At 37.2% G+C, this 27,231-nt stretch overlaps 1 protein-coding gene across 2 annotated transcripts in view; it reads left to right on the forward strand.

The window, feature by feature from the left end:
* Positions 1 to 27,231, forward strand: part of TRPC7 (transient receptor potential cation channel subfamily C member 7) — a 148,660-nt gene that overhangs the window by 109,068 nt on the left and 12,361 nt on the right. For both annotated transcript variants that reach the window (XM_039334849.1, XM_039334850.1), the window contains exons 6-8: positions 6,025 to 6,289; positions 19,829 to 20,024; positions 20,883 to 21,104. In XM_039334849.1, the coding sequence (XP_039190783.1) occupies positions 6,025 to 6,289; positions 19,829 to 20,024; positions 20,883 to 21,104 (683 nt within the window). The remainder of the gene's footprint in view (positions 1 to 6,024; positions 6,290 to 19,828; positions 20,025 to 20,882; positions 21,105 to 27,231) is intronic.

Here is a 27,231-nt window from a genome sequence, read left to right on the forward strand (position 1 = left end):
CTGCCATTTTGTTTTGCGATGTTCCATCCAGTCTATGATTTCTGGTTTTATGTATTACATTTTTGGTTATCATATTCCTCAGACACTGCCTTTTTTATATAGCCAGGAACTAGATTTCTCTTTCCTAAAACTCTATGGTATCTATATTACTCCTGACTTGTTACCTTCTTACTGCTGTATCAGCATATTTTTTCTGTAGCCTGGCACATAGTTTCAATTGACTTCCATGGATGTGAGCATGCTCTGCTATCAGCATAATGGCCATCAGATATATTTGGATGGCATCCTTAAGATGTCCTGGGCACTGTGATCTGTCTTAGTTCAGCAGCATTATTTACTGCTCCCCAAGACTTGCTTCAATGATCCTTTCCCCTTGTTGCATGAAGAACAAAGAATTCACTTATTAGAGAAAAAAATGCTGCAAATTTTGAAGGGATAAAATTTGGGAAGGAATTACTGTCAGTGACATCTTTAAGAGCTATGGCAGCACAGTGGCTAGAATGCAGCATTGCAGGCTGACTCTGCCCACTGCCGGGAGTTCGATCCTGACCTGCTCAAGGTTGACTCAGCCTTCCATCCTTTCTGAGGTAAAATGAAGACCCAGATTGTTGCGAGCAATATGCTAACATTTGTAAACTGACCAGAGAGTGCTGTAAAGCACTATGGAATGGTATATAAATAGTATAAGTGCTATTGTTATTACTATCTTTACCTGAACATGAAGTCCATTTTGCTTTCACTGGCACCTATTTTAGTAACAAGGACTCATCTGTGTTAGTTTCCAGCAAACAATGCTCCCCTCTCAAACCAATGTTCATGGGAACATAGCACAGGCTGCTTTCTTATTCCACTTTGTTTTCTAAGTTGTTAGGTAGTGGAGAACCTATAATTTCAGCTCTGCCCCAAGAAAAAGATACAGTGCTTTTCAGTCAAGTTTGAGCCCTGTGGATAAGATGGACCCATCCAGACAGCTTTAATTAGGTGATTTGCCATCAGTTTCTTTGTGATGTTTTCTTCAACTTCTCTAGCTAGCCTACATCCCTTGGATTCTATGGCATCTCTTATCCAAGCACTAACCAGGCTGACTCTGCTCACAGCCTAGACAAGATCAGTCAGGTGTGATTACCCATGAGGCTCTACTCATAAAGCAGATGCTCTATCGCTATCTTTTCCTTATAAATAATGTACCCTCAAATCAATTTTTAAACCTGTGGCCCTTGTGCCTTGATGTTCCTATTGCTTCAGGCATGATGGAAATGGTATTTATCTTTTATTTTAATGCTACTCTCAGTGCCAAAGGAGGCCAGAGACTGTGTACAAAACAACCCTCTTTGAGTTAAACTTATATTTAGAATTAAATATAATTTTAACTCAAAGAGGGTTGTTTTGTACACAGTCTCTGGTCTCCTTTGGCACTGAGAGTAGCATTAAAATAAAAAATAAATGCCATTTCCATCATACCTGAAGAAACAGTAAATAGATCAATCAACAATAAAATTACCAATCCTGGAATCAGACAATAACATTGCAATAATTGAGACAAACTTCATTTTTACTAGCACTGCTGATGCTACCTAGTTTGGGTAATGAAATATCTTCAAGTAAACAACCAAGCTCAGAGACCACCAAGGATCCCTCACTTTATTTTTATTTTTTAAATAATGTAACAGTTTGGTCCTGGAATAGTTCTTTATCTTACAAATGCTTGGGTAAATAGCAATAGCACTTAGACTTATATACCACTTCCTAGTGCTTTAGAGCTCTGTGTAAGAGGTTTACAGAGTCAGCATATTGCCCCCAACAATCTGGACCCTCATTTTACTGACCTCGGAAGGATGGAAGGCTGAAATCAACCTTGAGCTGGTGAGGATCAAACTGCTGCAATATTGCATTCTAACCTATAGGCAGGTCTTGAGTTGTCTGTAATGAAATAGACCAGTAGTTCTCAACCTTTTTAATGCCGCGACCCCCAACCGGTCGTAAGTCGAGGACTACTCAACTGGTGCAGCACCGTTTGCAGAATGGGACTTTTGGCAGGCTCAGCAGGGCAGAGACAGCCTGGACAATTCCTATTGGCTTTTGAAAGCCAATAGAATTAGACTCTATTCAAGAGAGTCTATTCTATTGGCTTTCAAAAGCCAATAGAATAAAAGGGAGTAGCACAGCTAAGGAAAAGGGGAAAAAAATGGCGGACTGCGTTGTTTGGCGACCCCCGTGAAATGGTCGTTCGACCCCAAATGGGGTCCCGACCCACAGGTTGAGAACCACTGAAATAGACGGAAGACAGATGCCATCAAAAAGGCCCTACTCCTAGCCATCCAAAGGTGAGCTAAACCTATTAGTGAGTCTACAAGCAGAACCCCAGCTGATGTTAGTGAGTAGTATTGCAGAGACTTTTTTTTTCCAGCTTTCTGATCCCAAGCATTTTAGGCATGGATATAGCTGCTGCCAAATTCTAATTTGGAAAACAGTTAGATCAGGCAGGATTTTAAAAGCTTCACAATGGTGGCTGGTCTCTATGGCATGAAACTAATACCATCGCTATGCCAGGAAACTAATTCTTCTGGAAATGAATATGGGCTTTCATAGCAGCATGAAAATTAGCCTCAAAATCCTTGATTCAAAATATGTCTTTTTCAAACATAGAAAAGAAAAAAAAGGAAGGTGTTACAAACTGTTTAAAATGCACTAGCTGCATTTTAAAAATCTTGTGCCCAGAGAATTTGTATTGCAGCTAAGAAATCTTCAGGATTAAAAAAAAAATGAAATAGGTCATTTGCATTGATAAAAAAAAGTTATCAGGCAGTTTATGCTATGACTTACAAACAATCATGAAATGTTGCAAATATAAACAGTTACACCATTTCTGTAGCATTTATGTAAAAAAATAAAGTAGAAAACTCAGTAGGGAAATTGCCCTTCGAATACAGTTTAGAAAACAGATCAGGCTTTTAGCAATTTAAATTCCTTAACACTGTCACTTTCTTTCATCTGTTTGCACTGGATAGAACTGCCATGGATACCACCCAACCACTTTCTGACCTGAGTCTCAAAAATGTTGGATTTTCTAACCAATATTCATGCAAGTGCACATTGCGCCTCCTAGCCAATTATACTAACTTCTGATTCTATACATACATAAATTAAAAGGACAGAGGTCAGAGCTGAGGAAATTGAATTTTCTTCTGAACATAAACATGCAAGAATATTATACAGCTATCACATTTTTCAGGGGACTGGCATGTAGTTGCACTGATATATTTATTGATAAAGAGTGATGATTTCATGAGAAAAGAACATGCATATAGTCCGTGATTTAGCAACATATATTAATGTTGATTAAATTGTCCTTTACAAGATGTCCTCAAAGACTTTTGAGTATAGCAGTAGAGCTTATGCAGGATTCTGGGCACAGATTGTCACTATATCTTCTTGCCTTAATAGAATAACCAAGTTGGAAGGGACCTTGGAGGTCTTCTAGTCCAACCCTCTGCTCAAGCAAGAAACCCTATACCAATGGTTCTCAACCCCACAGACCTCTTTTAAATGACCTAAAATTTAAATCATAACATTTATTCAAGCCTTCACTGACCCCCTGTGACCACATCATGCCTCCCCCAGGGGTCTGCAGACCACCAATTGAGAACTACTACCCTATACCATTTTACACAAATGTTTGCCCAATCTCTTCTTAAAAATAGTGTTGGAGCACTGGATGAAGATTTTTCCACTGATTAATTGTTCTCACTGTCAGGAAATTTTTCCTTAGCTCTAGGTTGCGTCTCTCCTTGATTAGTTTCCATCCGTTGCTTCTTGTTCTGCCTTCAGGTGCTCTTCCTTGTGACAACCCCTGAGATACTGGAACACTGCTATCATGTCCCCCCTCATCCTTCTCTTCATTAAACTAGACATACCCAATTCCTGCAACCATTCTTCAGTTCCCTAATTAGTTTTGTTGTTCTTCTCTGTTCTTTTTCTAGAGTCTTGACATCTTTTTTATATTGTGATGACCAAAACTGGATGCAATATTCCAAGTGTGGTCTTACTAAGGCATTATCAAGTGGTACTAACTTTTCATGTGATTTTGATTCCATGTTAATGTAGCCTAGGACTTTTTTGCCATTTTTGGGCAGCTGCAGCATGTCAAGACTGCTGGTTCATATTTAAGTGATTGTCCACTAGGACTCCAAGATCCTTCTCACAATTACTACTACCATACTGAGTCAGATTCCACCTATTCTATACCTGCACATTTGGATTTTCTAGCCTAAGCGTAAGGGTCCAGTGTTCAAGTCTGTCAAGATCCTTCTGTGTCTTGAACTATCTTTTGAAGTGTTGACTATTCCTACCAGCTTGGTGTCATCTGCAAATTTGATGAGTTACCCTTCTATCCCCTCATCTAAATCATTTATAAATACATTGAAGAATGCTGGGTAAGACAGAGCCTTGTGGTACCCCATTGCATACTTCTCTCCATGAAGATACAGTTCTATTGAGTGTGGTTGGTCAATCAGTTATGAATCCATCTGGCAGTGATGCTATTTAACCTACATTTTTTTTATCTTATTAAGAAGTAGTTGTGGTCTTCTTTATCAAATCTCTTACTGAAATCAAAGTAAATTATATCCACAGCATTTTGCTAGTCCACTAATTTGTTACATTATCAAAAAATGCAATAAGATTTATCTCGCATGATCTGTTTTTGACAAACCCATGTTGGCTTCTGGTTATTATTTTATTTGCCTGTAGGTGTTCACAGATACATTACTTGATTAACTTTTCCAAAATCTTCCGAGATATTGATATCAGGCTGATAGGTCTGTAGTTTCATGGTTCCATCTTTTTTCCTTTTTTGAAGATGAAAACTACATCAGCTCTTTTCTACTTATCTGGTAGTTGCCTGGTGCTCCAGGATCTTTGAAAGATATGGTTCAGTGGTCTTTCTTCATGGGCCTCCATTTAGAGAAATCTACTTTGCAAAAAAGAATCTTTGTCTACACAGCTGAATATGTAGATGTTCTGTATGAGCAAGAATTTAGCATTTTCTAAATGCCCTATTTAATGGGTAGCCGGAGCAGAACGTTTTTCTTTGTTGAGCTTCACACAGTGTCCTTAAGAACCAATAGGAGGAAGAGTCTGATGAGATTAATGTCAAGACAAAGGTGATTTAGCACAACAAGCCCAACTAACCTTTGAATATTTAGGAACTCAAAGGAAGCTGGTGGTTGTTTCTAAAACTAAGAAGACAATGACAGATACTGCTTTAATGAAACAATCAGAAGGATGATGAAACCATATAATTTATTCATTTACTTAAAATAATAATTGTAGCTTCACATGCTTTCCAGAGGTTTTTGGGGTAGGTTGCAATCCATGCATTAAAATAACAGAGTAAAACAAGTAAAAGAAACAATGAGTTAATTTAAACTATTCAGTCATTTTGAAAAATATAATATAGGAAGGACTAAGATCCAAAATTTTGGAAACCAGTTTGGATATTATTCATCAAATGTATTGGTGGCCTATAAGCCAAAATTCTGGATTCATGGAGATGCATTAACATGGTTTTTTTGTTTGTTTGTTTAAAATATAAAAAGATTCAGGCAACTTTAATTCAAGCAGTACAACTCAAGCAACTTTAACATGAGGCTAGATCAATATAGTCTTAGTGACAATTACTAAAGAAAGAAAGAAAGAATTCAGCAAGATATTTCACAGCAGGTAGATCAGAGATTTCTTCTCTTTAATCTACACTGGATGGAGCCCTTTATATTCCTTGGGAATTTTACAGTTCTAACTTTGTAAGAGGGGAAGAAAGAAGAGGAAGAGTTAATCCAAAATATCCAGAATCAGAGGACAAGGATGAAATCGAGACTCATCAATAACATCTACAGTAAGAACACCATCAGTAAGAAGACATAGTGCCTTTCTTCCTCAGTCTTCCTTTCACCATCTCCCTCCTCCCACTTTTGATTTGGATCTTCATTATTAATTATATATATTGCCTATTGTGTTTTCTTTTAGCCAGGAGCAAATGGCTTCCTTCAGATCCTCAGATCATATCAGAAGGATTATATGCAATAGCGGTGGTACTCAGTTTCTCAAGGATTGCTTACATTCTCCCAGCCAATGAAAGTTTTGGTCCTCTCCAGATTTCTTTGGGAAGAACTGTGAAAGACATCTTCAAGTTCATGGTCATCTTTATCATGGTGTTTCTCGCCTTCATGATTGGAATGTTCAACCTTTACTCATACTACCTAGGTGCAAAATATAACCCAGCATTTACAACGTGAGTATCTATAGCATGGGTTTTGACTCCCCAGACTGCTGTTATGTGTATTCTATAGAATTACAGACTATATGTATTCCTGCATTGTTTGGAACATTATTGTGGGTAATATCCAGTTTATTTTGCACTCAACACATTCCAAGCCAACCCCTCTATCTAGATCAGACCAATACATGTCACTCAGTTCAGCTAGCATATATAGTTTGATGTTTATATATTAGACATCAGCAAACATCAAAACAGTTTAATTGATAAAATGAGATCAAAGGAACACAAAAACAAGGAGACATAAATAGTACCAACCATTATATCTTCTTTCTCTCTCTCTCTCTCTGTCTGTCTGTCTATCTGTCTGTCTATCTATCTATCTATCTATCTATCTATCTATCTATCTATCTATCTATATCTCAAAAGCAAAGAAACACTGTTGTAGGAAATTATCAATGCCAATCCTAAAGGAAGATAGCAGCAACAGAATAGAGATGGAAAATAGGGTACCAGAAGATATATCCTGCACCATTAAAGAAACAATTTGGTGGACGGAGATGATATGTCCTAATATGCATATCCTTTTCAGATATCAAATGTTATACCATTTTACTGTTAATCGGGTATTCTATAGTGCTTCAAGGAAAGCTATAACATTTTGAGAATGAGGGAATTATTTACCACAGGGCTTGAGATATAATATATAATATAATGCAATGCAATGTAATAACATAACAACATAATGTAATTTAATGTAATGTAATGTAATGCAATGCAATGCAATGCAATACAATGCAATATAAAGCAATACAAAGCAATACAATAATATAACATAATATAACATAATAATATATAAAAAAACAAATACATAACGTAACGTAATGTATTAGCACAGCAAAAGTTATTTTTCAATGAAGGTGCTTAACAAAAGCTGCATGCCATTGCTGATATATCTATTTCTATCTTTCCCCAAACCATTATTCCATCTATTCTAGAATAATTTGCAGTGCCCATCTATATGACAGGTCAGTTTTCTCACAGGTTGGTGTTTTTTGTAACTTATAGATCCAACCTCATCATTAAAAAGTTTAAAAAAGAAAATGCTCACAAAGCCAGGAAACCTTACAAAATCTCTTGTGTTCTTGCAAAAGCACAGTGTGAGCATGCATTATGATATGCTTTAGATTGTTCAGCACTGATTATAGACTATTTTGGAGTTAAATCTTTTATAAAAGTTGAAAAGTGACAAACTTGTAGCTGGCTGTGAAGAAGGTGATGACCTCTACGCCAACACAGGTCCATAGGACTTTGCTGTAATGAATTCACTAGATCATAATCACATGAAATACCTTAAAATTTCATTTTAAGGGAAGGAGGGAAGGAAGGAGGAGGGAGGGAAGAGAGCTATTTGGAACTGGCCTCCCATCTATTTATATCTTGACTAGGTCACCCCCTGTTTTGTACTATATTAATGCAACTGCCAGTATATGCCTACATATAAGGCGAGGGTTTCCATGAGAGTGCCATGCCTTGAAAAAAGGCAGCATCAGACTTTCAGCAGCCAATATGCCCTTAATTTATTCTCCAGTAAGCACGTATTCTTTCTGACAGCTGTTGCAAGTGGAAAATAGCATCTAATCCTGTAATTAAAGACTGCTCCCTAAAGAAGATGCATAAGGGAGCAGATTTGCAGTTTCAACTGTCATTTTGTGTGTGTGGGGGGTCTTATTGCTGCAGTTCATCATTCTGAAAATGGTTTGAGGAATTCCAGTTTGTATGTATGGCAAGCTGATTTCTGGTCATTAAGTAATTAAGTATAAAACAACAAATAGAGTCTGTGAGGACTTCTTTGCTTTTTTTATGGTCAAGAAGTATCATATCAACAACTTTGTTCCTGGAATTTGCATACAGAACTTTATATTCTGGATGAGAAATAGCATAGAGACATGTCTCCTGAAACATAAAGTTCTATATATATGCTACATAATTTCTAAAGAGAAAGATAGATAGGCATTAGATTAGGTTTTGCTCAATTTACTAGACCTTGCAAAAACTTCATTTTCATCACTTGGCTTGTTTGTCACCCTGATATCTTCTCCACATCCCATTAGAAAACACCAGCATGCATGCATATTTAAATATTTATATTTAAATATTTATATTTAAAATTTTAAATATATTTCCATCTATTTCTGATATTTGATTTGATATTCATGACATCAGATACACACCCAGTTTAGGGTAGTCCAATGGCTTATGGACATAGATTTGCAATATTTAAGATCCAGAGCCAACAAAACCTGCTCCCTTTTGATCTTCAGCCATTCTAATAATTATGGATTGAGGATGGCCTCTTATTTCTATACTCTAACCATCCCCAAGTATAGAAGAGTCTTTTCCCTAGCCCGTTTCAATGTTTTGCCCTCAACACTACTCAACGGGCAATTCAAGGGGCTCCTGTTTAGTGAGCGACTATGCCCCTGTGATAGGGCTGAAGTTGAAACTGTGGAGCATGTCTTATCATACTGCCCTATGTATAACACAGCCAGAATTAAATTATTGTCTCTTCCTGGAATTGATCCCTCTGGTTCTAATGTTAGTAATTTGGTCTTATATTGTCTAGGGCATGGCTCCTCAGGTTTCTAAATTTCTTTTAAGAGCTGTAACTATTAGAGGAGAATGTTGTAATTCCCTTTAGCCAAGGCTTCTGGTGTTAAGTGTTTGTGATTGTATTTTTCTTGTGTTTTCTTTTGTTGCACTTGCATTTTGGTCTGTGACTGTAAAATAAAAATTATTATTATTATGACATCAGATAATTTGGAACAAATGAACAACAGTAGCATCATTATGGAGCAATGGTTTTAATACAGTCTACAAGAATTTAATCCTAAATAAAAACAGAACCAGGGATTATATATTAGAATTTGGGAATTACTTGTTAGGCAAAAAATAATGTTAAATATCTCTGACATAGGATTAAGCTGTCTGAAATCCATGGAAATCAATGGCTTATGTGTACCTTATTTGGTATGAAATGGACAGTAGAATTGTATATGCTAAGCTAAGACAGAATAGCAAGAATAAACATGATCAGCACGCATTTAGGATAAGATAGCACAGCTCAGAGATATTTCTGAAAAAAGTAATTTCTTTGTAATATGTCTCAGCATCTAGAGGTCTATCTTACGATCCCCAAATGACCATACAGATTAGCCAGCGGAGGCTTATCCCAAATAATAATTGAATATGAGTAATATCATTCTTGCTTGAATAGTCTTTATTGAGGTTATTGACCTGTATATAGTTTTACAACTTACATAATAGATTTCAAATAAAAATATAGTTCCTATATAGTGACAATAAATAAAGTTACATGGTAATAGTATATACTATTATATATACTATATAATAGTATATATACTATTACAACATATAAGAAGACAGTAAAAAAATAGAAGCTAAAAAACTGATTGTCATCAAATATGATAAAGTACCATTTTTTTCCTTCTGTTCAATTATGTCCAATTTTCGCAGGCCAGCAGTTTTCTTGGCAAGGTTTTTCAGAAGTGGTTTGCCATTGCCTCTTTCCTAAGACTGAGAAAAAGTGATTGGCCCAAGATCATCCAGTGGACTTTGTGCCCAAAACAAGACTAGAATTCACTGTTTCCCAGTTTCTAGCCCGATGCCTTAACTGGCTCTCGATATGCCTATAAAACACCTTAATTAATAGAATCCCTAAGCATTAAAGTATGATTTTTAATATACACTTTTAAAACACATATTTAAAATTAATGCCCATTGATTGATAAGTCATTTTATTAAATTCTTTAATAAATTAAGGTTACAGGTCAGCCCCATAAATCTAGCAATATTACAGAGTAAAAATGGTGCAAGCTCCTTAAGCACCCCCTTGATCTCCACATTCAGCATGCTGTTTCAAAAGAATTTTGCTCCTTGCCATGTCATTTCTGGATCCTTATCTTCAAGTAGACATTATATATGTAGATCATTTGGAGCATTCAGAATCACTAAGATACTTCATTCAGTAAGATCTTCAGATATGAAAGACGTCCTGGACTTTATTTGGATACTCAGACTGGAGGTTGACAGATTGGCACCATAGAGGCTATCGTAGCAAAGTTCCATGAGTATGTGCAGCTAACAGTATAGAAGAAAACAGGCAATCACAATTTCTAAAAACATGTCTCCATATGTGGAGAGTCTCTCCTTACATGGGATGAACCCTCAGGATTGCTGATGGGGGATATCAAAGCAAACAACCTCTGCAATATTTGGGGAGAGTAAATTTAAGATATTGAGCTATTTATGGGTTACCCTAGGCCTAGCCTAGGGGATTCACTACCATGCTTGCAGAAATTCTCAGTTGATCTTCCTGCCTGCCCTTACGATTTAGTTTGTGTTTCAGGAACTCTCGTGTGGTCATATCTCATTCCCAGAAGCATCTGAGAAGAAAGCTCACAAGGCATCATTTTCTGCTCTATACTAATTTTCCAGGGCAATGAAAAGAATCTGCCAATCTTAGCAGGGTCAGCTTTTCTGGTAGGACATTTAACTTTAGCTACATGTTATACATCGTCTTTAAAACATGGATTAGATAGATCTGAGCAGAGATGCCTTTCTCGCCCTAATTCTGCTCTGCAAGGAAAAGATTTGACTGCAAAGAATTTAATGACGGTTGAAATGTATTGTGCAGAATATTGGGATGCATGTAAGAAGTAGGCTTCCAATTTCCACTTGACTTAAAAAAAACAAAGATACTCCTGAGATACTTAAAACAAGTCAGTGGGTTAAAGGTATGCCCACTGGAATTAATTTATGTATTTAATTTCTATGGCTGCCCACCTTAGTGACTGGGTGGCTTACAGTTCAGTTCAGGTTTTGGGGTCTTTTGAGAACTCCATAATCTTTGTTATGTTGCAGTTCAGTTACAAATGATAATCCAAATGTAAGAGGAAGACAGAACAAAAGATTCTGTTTAATCTTACTGGGGTCAGTGATATGTTCATCATCATATTTGTAGAGTAGAACTGCAATCTGCATGCGATATTTAGTGGATGGATTTCTACTTATCAGACAATCATTAAAAGCATCCATATAAATGTTGAGTAATAAGGGGGCAAAAATGCAGCCTTGCTTGATCCTTCTCTTGGTAAGGCAGACTCAGATATTTGATCTCCTATATGACTTCTTATCTTCAGTCTAGTATTTTCCTGCATTTTATAAATGAGGGTAAGCAATTGTTGGTCAACTGATAAAATTTTGAGCTTATTTATTTCTGAAGATACTGTTCAAGGTCAGTTTAAGTGCAGCATAAAGAATAGATTTTGGGTGTGCTGTGTATTTATCCATAGATCTGCAGCCAGCATAGGAAAGATCCAGAATGCTCCTCCTGGGAGATGTTTTATCAATCTGCCTACATACAAAATTTCTTCCCACTTTGCTGAGGGAATATGAGAAATTGAGCATGAAGCTCTGAGTGCCTGCAAATGGGCCCTAATCCACAGAAAGTGGATTTCCCCACTTTTACCGTATCCACACTCCTTCTCTACCTTCTTTCTCCCTTTCTTCTCTTCCCTACTTCCCTCTTCTTCCTCTCCTCTCCTTCACCACTCTCCTCCCCTTTCTCCCCACTCCTCCTCTTCTCCTCCAACTTTCCTACTTCCTTGTCCCCTCCTTTACTCTTTTCTCTCTCCTCTCCTTTCTTGCCTCTCATCCCTCTTCCGATACAATTCAGGGGTAATGAGCTTCTAGACACTTTTCAAGGGCAGCCCCATGTAGAGCACATTACTGTAGTCCATTCAGGAAGTGACTAGTGCATGAATAACTTAAAACAGGGGTCCCTAACCAGGCCGCAGCATGCCAGCAACTGGTCCACAAGCAAAGGCTCATCCACGGGATGCAGGCAGCAGACAAAACCACGCACCCTTCGGTCCGTGGAAAAACCTTTCTCCACGGAACTGATTCCTGGTGCCCAAAAGGTTGGGGACCTTTGACTTAGAGTTGTGCTCCTGATCCAGGAACCCTAACCCTTTTTAAACAGGATTCAGGAGTCCAGAAGTTTCCGCTGATTGCACACTGGGTCTGTTTGGAGCAGCGCAATCCCAACTTAGCTATTTATCTACTGTATTTTAAATGACCTAATCAAGATGATTTTTTCTGAATTCAGACTTCATAAGGACATCAATTTTCTTTTATCATCTCAGTCATGAGATGGGCACTCACCTTCCTTTCAGGATGAGTAACATTCCTTGAATCTTGCCCCGTTGGGGTTAACTCAAAAGCAATGATACATTGTCATTTTCTAAATAACTATCCATCTTAAATCTATGAGGTTGAGAAAGCTGGCCACATAATCTAAAGTACTCATAATCCTATCTGCCCAATATGTACTGTATATTCCCCTGGTTAGTATTCTCTTACATCCACATTCAGTAGGTCTAAGCTATTGAATGTCTTGGCAACATTCAGACCCTTATAATTATTTCTGAAGTCTTTAAAACTACCCTCTAGCAAGGAAAATACTTGGTCTTAATTGGGAGCTGGCGGAATCATTACTAGAATGATATGTGTCCCATAGGCAGCTAATTAAAAGCTTAGTATTAGAGAGCAGATATATACATTAGCTATCAATAAACTGCATCAATTAAATTTAATTAATGCTGTAAGTGCATACTTTCTGGCTGGTGATATTACAGCTTAACACATGTGCACAAAGCTTGGTAGAAGTAAGTCCCAACTGCTCCCTTACCTATATTCACAGATGCTTGCATGGAGACTGCATAATATTCCATCTCTATGTATTTCTTCCTGCACCAGATCTCCTGCAGGAATACAACACTAAAATCTGTTATATTATAATTAAAGGTGGGTTCTTGTGCTATAAACTGCTTCCTGCTATATTCCAGGAAATCATTTCAAAGAAGGGATTGAGCCACTGAGGTTCAGTGGGTTTCTTCTACCTCTTTGGAGATTGGTGGATTTATAGGGATTTGCTCCATCCAAAAGAAACCATTGTCTCATGTGCTGGACAACTGGTAAGGCTCCTTGTTACAGTCTAAAGAGAAAGATCTCTCTTGTTTATTTGGAATCTTGCCATATCTCTCCCATCAGGCTTGTCCTCTGGTTCTGTCCTCTGTTTAGTATTTCTGTTGGGACCTCAGATTCCTCTTTGTTACTACAGCTTTCTGTTACCATGCCCTGCATTTGATGAATGTCAAACTATGTTACCTGAGAAAATTTCCTGAGGGTCTTCTATTGTCTCGTTCTGCATCTCTGTTCTTTGTATACCCTCCCCCTCAACACTTTGAATAGTCAGACAAGTTAGATCCATTAATTTGAAGACTTTTAAAAATGTCATTTCACTGCGTTGATAAATCAATAAGCCCCATCTAATGTTCCTCCTCTGTAAAAATCTAAGTTATTCTCATCTTCTCTATTCTCTGAGCCATGGCAGAATGGCTCATTTTAATTTCTCTAATATGAAGCTATTATATCGTCTTCTTTTTTTATTAGCAGGCAACCTGAGATTTGTTCTCGCAATATTTTATTATATTGTTAATTGACATAACTTTGGAATGCTTATTGTTAATTGATGTGATCTCTTTTAAGTGTTTCTGTTCCAGAGATGGCTATTATTAATGTACATTTTAGGGCAGTGATGGCAAAACTTTTGGAGACCAAGTGCCCCAAAACTGCCCCCGCCCCCGCTCCACCCCCTGCCCCACCCCCACCCCACCTGCCCGCAGGGCCACTCACCGCCTCCAGGGCCCACCACAGATTGCCCAGGCAGCCCAGTGCCATGGCGGCCACGCCCTCTGCCTGCACTGCACAGATCACGTGTGGGTGATGGGGCATGAGGGCAGAGTCTTGTCTACCCTGCCTGGCTGCCATGTCCTTGGCTGCGCTGCTCCACATGGGCCACACTCGGGGGCGATTCTCCTCCAGGGGCCTGCTGGTGAGGAGGGGGTCACAGGGGGAGGCAAGGCTGGGGCAATGGCACGTGTGCCCACAGATAGGGCTCCGAGTGCCACCTCTGGCACCCGTGCCATAGGTTCGCCACCACTGTTTTAGGGCCTCTGCTCTGTGATGGATTTCATTTTGCCCTACCTCTGGAAGAGTTTTAAATAAGCAAATTAAACTTTTTTTCCCCCTTCATCTATTCCTCTGTCTTGTTCATCTTATTCTTCCTTCCTCTCCTTACTTAAGACATATTTAACCTTCTCATTTTGGCTAAGATCAAATGTATCTTGTTTATCATTTGAACTTGAAAAGATATGCACTTGAAAAGAAAAATAAATAAAGCAATACTAAATAGATTGAGCCATTGGTCAGAAAAAGTTTGCCTATTTCAAAGAAGACGCCATTACAGGTGTCTCCTTGTGGATGGGATGGGTTATAGTTTGCAATAGTCTGAAGATGAAAGACAGAGACCAGTTATTAAAGATGTAAAACAGAGAATGACTTGAATATTAGTACAACATGCTAAATTCAGATGCTTTTGTGAACCTCAGTTTACTTCAGTTCATAATAAATAAACTGTTGAATTAGCTGAAGTAGCTACCCCTCTGGACATGCTACTGCCATTGACTACTCAACCACTGTGACAACCATGGTGACATCTGGGGGTGAACTACCAGGTGAAGCTACAGCTATTGATGCAATAACTGCTATTGAAGTCTGAAAGGCTTTGAAAATAGTAGCTGAGTTACTAGTCCTTTGCACAATTTCCACTTTCTGGATATAATGGAACCTTGTGGGCAGTTGGCGTTTTGTACTGAATGAGAAAAAAAATCCTTAAAGATTTGCTATAAGGCTGTGGTTTATCTCTGTGGTTGGAATGAGATAAAAAGCATGAGCTGAGCTATTTTCCACTCCAAGCCATGGAGATTGTTTCCCATCCCAAGCTAGAAAACACCCTTTTCCAAATCTGTTTCCATTCCCTTTTTGTGTTTCAGCAGATTTTAAAAGTTGTAAATAGATCTTGTCTTCAGGGTACAAATGAAAGCCGTCCAGATTCACATTTATAATCCCAAAAATGTGTCTCAGTGATACCCCTAAATAAGACTATATTGAAGGAGGATAGATTTGCAGAATCAAATTCCTCATTTCCACAGCTTGAAGACCAACAGCTATCATCTAGACCAGGGGTATCAAACTGCCGGCCCACAGGCCGGACACATCACGAGGAAACCGATACGTCGTGTAACATCACGTGATGTCGCGAGCTTGACATGTCTGATCTAGACTAAATTTCTAAGTTAACCTTTCCTAGTATAGCATTTTTGGGAGGTTTTAAGGAGGCATTTCCAACATTCCCAACCAACAAAACATTGATTGCAATCAAACATATTAAGAGACCTCAGATTAGGATACGATGCCCTGAACCCTTTTTACAATCGTGCCTTTCAAGTCAAAAGCTTGTTATATAGGTCTTTCATTCTCTAATGCTTACTGACATACATCAACAAGCAGCTTCTTTGCCTATTATATTTTGAAGCCTTCCTTCCTTCCTTCCTTCCTTCCTTCCTTCCTTCCTTCCTTCCTTCCTTCCTTCCTTCCAATTGCTTTCCACATTTTTTTTCAACATGCTGCTTTCTGAAAAGAAAGCTAATAGAATCCTTTGAACTGAAAAATCAGCTGAGACATCCTTCCTGTGGAAAAGTAGAGATGAAATGGTAGATTCAGCACTCCTTGGAATCCTGCAAACAGTCATTTTAATTTCTTCTAGTATCATGCTTGAACAGAGTTAGAAAAAAACAAAATCCTTGCCTATGGGCATAACTGAAGATGAATGATGAACAAGTAAAAGTAACTATCAAGGAACAGCCACTCCAGGGTCACTTCTCAGGGAAGTGGTTAATTTGGGCATGGTCAGGGAGATGACAGATATTTTGATGAGTGTCTTATCATACTCATGCAAACTCATGCTGCACATATTTCATGTTTTTAGCTTGTTTCTATGTGGCCTCTCTACATTCTGCACATTGATCTACACTGTACACAGTGAAAACAAACACTACAAGGTGTTCGTTTAAATTTGATTAGAGGTTCTATGCAATGGAGAGATCTAGTTGCTGGAGGTGTTTAGGTGCACAAAACCTTTGCACAAAAACAAAATGCTTGCTTATACATTAGGAAAGCCATATTTGATACATGGACTAGGGATATGCAACAATATTGATGCACCTTTGAATGAAACATCCTGTTCAAGAATATTGTGAAGCAAAGGGCCCTTCTCTGTTCCACAGCAGTAGAGCAGTGTAGCTGAACCATTCCAGTAATATAAAAAAGCTATGATATATACCAAGTGTAGCCTAGTCTATATCCCAAGAATTCTTATATGGTTCTCAATCCAAATACTGTACTAAACTTATTGCTACCAAATTTAGCCTAGGAAAATCAAGGGAGCCTCTAGATGGCAGCAAAGATTTTTCTGTATCTTTGGTCCCATTCAGAGGCCATCTGGATTTTAGCAGCCATGTTCTGGCAGCTCTAACTAAATAAGGCTGATTGCTGCCAGCAAGAGGTTCAAATACTTTTAGCTCAACCTGGTTGCTAGGCAACATCAATGTAGATCTGCTCTGCTAATTCAGGAAAAGTAGTCAAATTGATGCAACTGTTAAAACTGCAAGAAAGAAAATAATAATAAAATAGAACCCTTCCAAATTAAAAGATAATATAATGCTATTGGGATCAAAGTTAAATGCAGTATTTAATAGAAAAAAGTGAGCTTGTTCTTTTATTTAAACGCTTGTTTTTATGAAGACATGTACGTGTCTTGATGGTATAATGAAAAATTCACTATCAGTCTGTGCTATGTGGCATTTAACATCTTCTTATATGAAAAAGAGTTTTATATTTTATATCTTAAAAGTGAAATTAAACTGTGCACCAAGTGATTGAATGCCAGGTATCAGGCAAGTAAGAAAAATATATTGGAGTCCAGTGCATCAGAAACAACCCATACTTCAGATTAAATTTCATCTCTTGAAATCTAGTGAGGGAAATATGGAATGTGGTTATTACCAAAGGGAGAGAGGGGTTATTGTTGAGTCTTACCCATGCCAGCTGTGGGAATTGTTGGTTCCATGCCCATATAGGGGGCAGTTAGCCAGGAAGCAATTCTGCATTTATACATTGCTGGCCCATCGTTTGCTTCCGCCACTGCAGAATTACTTCCCTTTGGCCACCAGAAAGTGATGGAATGCAGTGGTTAATCTGAGACCACCTTGTTTGCAGTCACTGCTAGCTAGTTCACTATTACATTTCAGGTGCTTTTGAAAGAAAAAATAAATTGAAAAAAAATAAATCGAGGAAGACATCCCTCTAAAAAAAAAAAAAGCACCTAGGTAATGTAAAATGCTGGAAGTGCTACTTCAAAATATATGTCTCTCCAAAATTAGCACAGATAATGTGAATTTGCAGACCTCCGAATTAAGGAACTACAGAGCCGTAAAAAGAAAAAGAACAGCTGGTTTGTATTAAACAATCGAGTCTTGTTATCTTATCAGTAGACTAAATAGCTCCCTGGGTGATTTTGTGCCAATCGCTGTCCCTTAGCCCAACACATCTCACAGGGTGGTGATTGTGGGGAAAATAGGAGGCAGATGAAGGGGTTTTAGGTATGTTTGCCACCCTGAATTTATTTATAAAAAAATAATAAAGGTGAGATTAGAATAAAATAAAATATATAATTACCATGTTGATAAAGAAGATTTCTCTTAAGAAGGATTTAAGGCCCATATTCAAACTGGGTTTATTTATGCATGTTTTCAAATATAAGTCACACAGTAAGATAGGTGCATACTTAAGAATGGACAATTCACCTTTTATGCAGATTTACACCCTGGATTTCTCTGTCTTTCCCAAGTTAAATCTGCCTGTTTGGTGCTATGTAGTAGAGAGGGCTTTTGCTGATAGCCCCAAGTGTGGGGCAATGCTTTCTACAGAGACTCCTTCTGATATGCCCCTCCATACCCGGAGCAGCCTTTCCCTAGATTGTGTATACCCTTCCTCACCCCCCCACCCCACACAAAATTTTCAAGAGAGACATCTGAAGTTTGTGTTGCCTGATTGATGAACCTCCAAGACCTTGTTATGTTACGGATTGCTTATACCTTACCTTTATGTTGTTATTTGTAATCTCAGAAATGCATAATGTAAGCCTTATGTATTTGTTGGCTTAAATACTTGTTTATAAAACTAATAACCATCCCTATATCTCATTTGGCTGAGGCGAAGACTCTTTGGAAGCAGTTTTTAGAGTTTATACAAAGCTAAGAGAGATGAAGCTGCACCTGCTTCTGGACAAATAATGTTCCAAAAAGTGAGGATTACCACACAAACTGTCTGGCACTTAGTCTATCCCCCCTGAGTATTTTACACGGGGGAGCAGCATTCTTGTCTAGATGACCAGACTGAGCAGACAGATTCAGTTCTGGGAAGAAGTTGTCTAATATATCTGAGTACTGTGAGATAGTATGATAATCAGCAGTTTAGATTGGAGAATAATTTGACTCTTCATAAGATAGGACAAAGGCAAGCTCACTATCGATATGGTATTACCTCACAGCAATACTTTTTTTGTAAGAAAAAAGGTGCCGGAACTCACATCTTGTTAATCTTTTATTTAAAAAAATTATATATTCAGTTCTTAGCAGGACTGGTGGTTGAGAAGCAATTAGTAATTTTTTTTTCATTTTTAAATTTGGGGTCATACTTTTACACTAAAAATTTGAAAAAGATTTTCAATTCACCAATGATTTTTTAAAATAAGGAAATTGTGTACCATTTGCACATAGTCAATCACTGTACACACAGCCACACATGTCAGTTGTGTAACGAAACATAACAGTTGCTGCCCGCAGAGCGCAACCTCAGTGCATGATCACATGACCAATCACAAGCTGAGCAGTGCCATCACAACCAGCGCAGACAAAATATGCATGCATTGGAATCAACACAGAAGCAGTCTGCATGCACCATTTTAATGATTTTGCCGCCAACCTGCTAGGCTCAACAAGACGATTCAGGTCCAGGTGGACAAAACATCAAATTTTCAAAAGTTACTTTTAAAACTTGGGAAATCCATTGAAAAAAGGTGCCAGAACTCTGTTCTATGACAAAAAAAGCACTGCCTTACAGTGCATTTCTGAATGGTCTACATCTTTTTTTAATTCATTTCAGCAGTACAGTCAATAAAAAGTGGTTGTTTTCCTGAGTTCATATATTATACTAAGTTTCTAGTTGCTGGTTTCTAGTTGCTGAAATAAGACATGATTACTGGATTTCTACATAAGACTAAAGCACAAACTGTAGATTATAAATCATTTTATCCAGGTTCACAAACCCCACAAAATAGCTTTAACAAAATCTGCTGGCAAGTTCAGAGGTGTCTTTTGTTTAATTTTTTAAGATCAGACATTTTTAATATCAATTTATAAAGCCTCTCCAGCTCAAAACAGTGATTGGATGGTGATGTATTCCCAGCTCAGACCCAAATAGCTAATTAAGATTTCATTTTGTCTTTAGGGTAGAAGAAAGTTTTAAAACTTTATTCTGGTCTATATTTGGCTTGTCTGAGGTAATATCAGTGGTGCTGAAATACGATCACAAATTTATTGAGAATATTGGATATGTGCTGTATGGAGTTTATAACGTCACCATGGTGGTTGTCCTCCTCAACATGTTAATAGCCATGATCAACAATTCTTATCAGGAAATTGAGGTAAGAGTGACCTCTCATTTTAATATATCAATGTATTATGTAAAAACAAAGAGCATCAATTAAGGGATTGGATCACCTTGAATCCTTCCTCCAGTTCTGAAAAGCTTGATAGTAATTGCCAATTAACCTTTGAATTTGAAGATGAAGTTGTTTAAGACTTGGTTACTTATTATGTAAATAATGATTAACATCCTGAAACTTAATTCAAAAAAAGAGAACACCAGCTAGGAATCTCTTGCAGAGACTTAATTTTTGGTTCTGATTGCTTTCCAAGTCCATCAGACAATGGAGCTTTTCTGGATGGTTCATGATTTTTTTATATCAAAAGCCAAGGAACTTAATTAGCTTGGCTTCATTTCAGGGATACTAAGTGGAAAAGGTAATTTGAAAATAGGGAAACAGAAGAAAAATGCTATTTAAATTAATATAGAAGTCATTTTTGCATATTCTTATTCAGTACATTGCATGTTCCTTGGCCTCTTCAATAATATTTTATCCAAAAAAATAATTTGCTTGCACACTGTTAGATCCAATGCTATTAAAGTTAGATTTAAATTGTAATCAAAAGGGACATTTTGAGTATTTAGATCTTTGTCCAGTGTCTCCAGTTAAGTAGGTTATTACAAGTAACCCTTCTGTAGGGGATCAGGGTTGATAAATGAAAGTATTGAGTTTTCTGTGTGGTTTATTTCAAAGGGAAATTAGTATCAATGATCCTACAAAGGATTACTTTAGGGCAAAGCATTTTAATAGCTTGAAAAACCTCTTGAACTCTGTAACAATGACAACATGGTTTGCACTTTGTCAAAAACTAATCTTGACTTTTAAGTTAAATCAGTTCTTCTATTCCTTTTGCAGGAAGATGCAGATGTGGAGTGGAAATTTGCACGTGCTAAACTCTGGCTTTCCTATTTTGATGAGGGAAGGACTTTACCTGCTCCTTTTAATCTAGTGCCAAGCCCTAAATCATTTTATTATCTCATAATGAGAATAAAAATGTGCCTCATAAAACTCTGCAAATCTAAGGCCAAAAACTGTGAAAATGATCTTGAGATGGGAATGCTGAATTCCAAGCTACGAGTAAGTCAGTCATTTTTATTTATTTCTCAAAATAGGCATTTATTTCTTGAAAAGGTATGTTAGAGGCACACAGTTTCAACTATGTGGTAATTCAGACTGCTAATTGGTGACTCGCGAATGAACTTGCTGGCCACGGGGAAGTGTTTACTTGATTGGATCTAATTCTGCCTCATTGATCTGACCTCTACCCAAGGATGAGAAATTTTCTTACAATTAAGATCTCCACCATTTTGGTCTCAGAAGCTGCAGGAACAGAACTGATAACATGACTGCAGTGGAGTTGGCAAAATTAATATTTTCGGCCTTTGTTGAGAGAAGATTTACTATGTTGAAGGACTGCCTTTTCCTCCTTTACATCTTGACCCCCCCCCAAGTAGAAAAATCAGTTAAATTTTGTGCATCCACAATGAAAGTTTAAGAGCTGAAATGGAGGCAAGTCTTAAAATCTTCATTTCATCCTTAAACTATCATCTAGCTCCTCCAAAAATACCAAAATGTTTGACTCCTTCTACTCCATAAATGGCCTTGAGACTCTTAAAAGATGTTGAAAACCTCATTTTCTCCCAATTAGTTTGACAAAAACTAACCCTAAAGAGCTATGATTAGAGTTAACATTATGGCAAGTATGCAAATAATCTAAGAGAATAAATAGCATAAACATACTATTACCTCACAGATATTATAGAATCTATGTACAATATCACATAATATTTCATCTTTGGTCTTCTAAAATTTAGGGGAAGCACATATATGATAATTTGCACATTATTTAAATATATTTATTACCTAGGAATGCTTTATCAGGGAAACTGAATCAGAAACAGAAGGAATCCTGGAGGTCAGTTGATCCAATCTCTTTTACAGTGAAGGTTTTAGAGTGCATCTGTAGCACCCCTAAATGAACCAGTTTTTATATACCTGAAACTCCTTACGTGCTATTTTCAATCAGAGAGTCAGATGCATAGCAATAAATAAAAATGTTACAGCATTTATTATTCAGTTTCTGACATGCAGCTCTGCTCATTCACAAAATCACAAACCCATGTGCACACCTATTTGACTCAAAGTCTAGCTAGCCAGTTTGAGTTTTGAGTTCTTGAAGCAATGATACAGCCCACTTTGTATGCTACTTTGTTGCATCTGTGATGCATCTTTATACCTTCCAACAAGGCTTGATTAGTCCAGCAAAGTTTGACTAGACCCATCTTGGTGTCTGTTACATTTCCACAGGGAAAAATGCCCTTTCCTCTTCAAGACCATAGGTGCATAAATCCATGTCTACCATCCAGAATTTTCAGTTACAAATCCATTTACACAACAGATAAATCCATTACACAATTACATGGCATAAAGTTACCCATGAAGCTCCAATTGGCATTATATGCTTGTGACAATATATCTATAGGTTTAGATATACCAGTGCATGGTTCATTATATTCCATTCATAGGAGTGAGGGGACTGGGTTGTTTTGCAAATCAGCTTCAAAGTGCTTCATCACTTGAGAGTTTATCGAAGAAAAGGGTTGCCTTGAAGAATTGCATAGCCCTGGTAGATATATTCTATTTATCTGGCTATCAACGTATAGGGAGATTGTCCCACACAGCATTTCATTTTTGCATTTTTGGATTTCAAAAAATTACCTGGAGCTTGTTATGGAAACTGTTTTACTGAAACCAGCAAATTATAACCTGTGAGGAGACAGCTGTGTTTAAAATGTTATAAATATTTGCCTGCATTTAATCTGCTTCACGCAATAACGAACTCCACAACTGCAAAAAAGATACGTAAATAAATCAAAGGCGGCTACAGGAAGCTGCTATAGCTTCCAGTCCCAGTTTAATAATGGAAGGGATGGAAAGGTGTATTCTAAATGGACTTACAGTAGAACTACAGTAAAGATTTTTTAAAAATGATCTATGGATCTTGTTGAAAGTAAATGTAGGTGATTCCTTGACAGATTTTATGTTGGGGTGAAATGTGGCTACTTTTTATCCTTCTCTGGATTAATGGGACAGAGGTTGGCTTTGTGTACTTACTAAATATGGAGCATATCCAAGCAATCCCGTTTATCTTTTTTCAACCTTTAAAAAACTTGTCAAATTAGCAGCCTTTTAAAGGACTCGCTCCTGATGCTTCCTAAACTTCCTAGGAGATGCAATGCTTTTTAGTGGCATCACAATCTAGAAAGTGCTAATGGTAGATATATACATTTTTCTGAAAGCCCAAGACAGTACTGTACTGTATATATGTTGGCTTTATTTTTAAGTAAACGCATGTAAATGACTGTCAATTCTCTGCCACCTTACTTGTTTTATAGAGGAAATACAATCTGTGTTTGTCCTTAAATTCAATCTGGTGATTTTTTTAAATACAAAAAAAAGTAGCTAAAATAAATGGTTAAGAAGTTTGAGGGACAGGAAGTCTGTGCTCAAAAGCAGACAGTTAAATGGAACAGCTCAACTGATAACTGCAACAGTGGACACAATTATGGATAGTAAGAACAATTAATCAGTGGAACGGCTTGCCTTCAGAATTTGTGAGTATTCCAATATTGAACGTTTTTAAGAAGAGATTGGACAGCCATTTGTCTGGAATGGTACATGAGCTTCTGGTTGCTGGGAGTTGGACTAAGGTCCCTTCCAACTTTTTTTTTCTGTATTTTGTACTGAAAATGGAAGTGTATGTCAACTCATGGCTTTCTGCTGCTCTTTGTTATTAATTCAACAAAAAAATGCCATACAATGTTTATTGGGTCTGTCTATTTATGGGAAGTTGAACTGAGGAGGATACAGAAAAGTTGTTTCTGATTTTACCCTGTCCAGAAGGTGCAATGGCTGAGAATGCTTGATTAAGACTAAAACCAGAGATTACTCTTTCTTTTTCTCTTTATTTTTATATTTATTTCTGTGTGTATTCAGTATTTTCCTCCAATGACATTTACTAATTTTTCACTATCTTTGTATTTATGTGAGAACAAGTATGCTACAATTCATCCCTGGAATAATTATAAAAGCCTAGACTTCATGGAATTAATTGATACAGCTTTGTGGGGAAAAAGCTATATCTAAAGAGGTACCCAATAGGTTTCTGAGGGAGCATGATTGGGTTGTAATAAATAATTTGCTATCAATGTGTATTTCTTGTGGCCAGAAGCATCACTGGATCATTCTGAGACACATTGATAAGAGGACAAAATCAAACCTCCATTGTTCAGTTCTAAAAAGAATTTGCATCATTCAGCAGAAATTGTGATATAAACAGGAATGTGAATATTTCCAAAGTGGTTAAAAAACAAAAAAGCTTATTTTAAAACATAGATCCTCCAGTAAAATTATAATCCATTATTCAACATGCATACATATTTACATGTAAGATATAAAAACATAAAGTCACAATGACATTGTTTTTCTCTTTTCTATTTCCATCTCATCCTATTATTTGTGAAAAAAAGTAATTAGATTTGAAAGATATTGTGTAAGAGGTCAGCTCTTCCAGTCTTTATATCACGGACAATCATTTATTTTTAATAGAAGAAAAATCCATTAAAACATTATGATTTATATTTACAATAACAGTTGTATTGTTATTTCCAGAGAAAATTGTCTAGGCATGTTCTTTATTTCAAAATGAAAACAGAGATAAACTTGTTTCTAAGTCTGAAAATACTGCTGTTCAAAAAAAAAGCATATAATATTCTAAGATTAACTTTTATTTTATTTAGCATTGTGAACTGCCTTCAGTGGTCTTAAAAACAAAGCTTGGTAGTTTTTCAAGAGCAAAGAAATAAAGCCTAAATGCAGTAACTATCTCAAAAAATACATCCATAATATGTCTTTTTTTTTCTTCAAAAGAAAAACTAATCTATCAGCCTCATTGTGTCCATCAGTTTCCAATTTCCCATTTAATGGCCAAATTCTTTAAAGCAAAATAATAGACACAATATAGAGTTGCATTAGATCACACACAGTGACACAGTCATTTCCCTTATCAGCACCCCAGTCTGTCATGTTTGAATTCTTAGTTTCTCAATAGGGTCTTATCTTTGTTCAGTAGTGGCTCAGCTAGGAGATCTTACCACAAATAATGTGTATCTCCAAAGAAGGAAAGTTTTGCCCACTGATTTTGAAAGATAAAGATTTTATTAAAGGCACAAGAACAGGTTTCATTTGGCTGGGTTTCACTTTTTTAATGGTCAGTTACCAACTCTATTTACAGTATGTTTTAAGAAATGAAACATCAGCTCTCAAAAGAAACCAGTGTGGCTGCATAAAGAACTCTCTGATAAATTGAAAAACAAAAAGGACAGATATAAAATGTGGAAAGAAGGGCACATAACTAAGGCACAATATCAGCAAATAGCCCGAGCCTGCAAAGATGATGTGAGGAAAGCTAAGGCTCAAAATAAACTAAGGCTTGCAACAAAAGTCAAAAATAACCAAAAAAAGCTCCTTTTAACATGTAAAAACAAAAAAAAAGTTAAGGAAATGATTGGTCCATTAGTGGGAGAAAGTGGCAAGAAGATGACAAGCAACAGGGAGAAAGCAGAACTACTTGTTTTTTGCATCAGTCTTTACACAAAGGGAAAAAACAGTCCAACCTATCAAAAACAGTACCATAAAAACAGATTAGAAACACAAGTTAAAATAGGCAATGAAATGGTGAGCACCTGTCCATCCTAGATGAGTTCAAATCACCAGGACCAGATGGATTACAGCCCAAGGTTCTGAAGGAACTGGCAGATGTGATCTCAGAACCACTGAACTATGTCTTGCAAAGATCCTGGAGCATTGGGGAACTACCAAAGGACTGAAAAAGAGCTGATGTAGATCCCATCTTCAAAAAAGGGAAAAAATGGATCCAGATAATTATAGATCTATCAGCCAGACCTCAATACCTGGGAAGATTCTGGAAAAGATAATCAAGCAATGAATCAGCGAACACCTAGAGGCAAACAAAATCATAACCAAAAGCCAACATGGATTTGTCAAAAACAGATCATGCCATACAAATCTTATTGCATTCTTTGAACAGGTGACAAAATAAGTGGACCAGAGGAATGCCAGGGATATAATTTACTTGGACTTCAGGAAGGCATTTGACCACAATCTACTACTTGACAAGATAAAAAAATGTGGGTCAGACAGCATCACCACCAGCTTGATTTGTAGCTGGCTGACCGGCCATACTCAGTGTGTGTTCCTCAATGGAACTGCATTTACATGGAGGGAAGTACGTAATGGGGTGCTCCAGGGCTCTGTTCTGGGCTCAGTACTCTTCAACATCTTCATCAATGATTTGGATGAGGGGATAGATGGGGACTCATCAAATTTGCAGATGACACCAAGCTGGCAGGAATAGCCAACACTCCAGAAGATAGGCTTAAGATACAGAAGGATCTTTACAGACATGAACACTGGGCGCTATCTAACAAAATGAAATTCAATAGTGAAAAAAGTAAGGTTCTACATTTAGGCAAGAAAAACCAAATGTACAGGTATAGTATAGGGGGTATCTTGCTCAATAGTAGTCACTGTGAGAGGGACCTCGGAGTCCTAGTGGACAATCACCTAAATATGAGCCAGCAGTGTGCTTCAGCTGCCAAGCACAGTACTAGGCTGCATTAACAGAGGGACAGAATCAAGTTCACATGAAGTGTTAATACTACTTTATAATGCCTTGGTAAGGCCACACTTGGAAATACTGCATCCAGTTTTGGTCACCACGATGTAGAAAAGATGTTGAGACTCTAGAAAAAGGAAACAGAGAAGAACAACAAAGATCATTAGGGAACTGGAAGCTAAAAGATATAAAGAACGGTTGCTGGAATTGGGTACGTTTAGTTTAACGAAGAGAAGGACGAGGGGTATGATAGCAGTGTTCCAATATCTCAGGGGCCGCCACAAAGAAGAGATTCAAGCTATTCTCTAAAGCACCTGAAGGCAGGCCAAGAAGCAATGGATGGAAACTGATCAAAGAGAGAATCAGTCTAGAACTAAGGAGAAATTTCTTGACACTTAGAACAATTAATCAGTGGAACAACCTGCCTCCAGAACTTGTTAATGTTCCAACACTGGAAATTTGTAAGAATAGACTGGGCAATCATTTGTCTGAAATGATATAGGGTTT

The sequence above is a fragment of the Crotalus tigris genome, unplaced genomic scaffold (genome assembly GCF_016545835.1).
Source record: "Crotalus tigris isolate CLP2741 ecotype Arizona unplaced genomic scaffold, ASM1654583v1 scf7180000017638.2057652, whole genome shotgun sequence".
In the NCBI taxonomy this organism is placed as follows: Eukaryota; Metazoa; Chordata; class Lepidosauria; order Squamata; family Viperidae; genus Crotalus; species Crotalus tigris.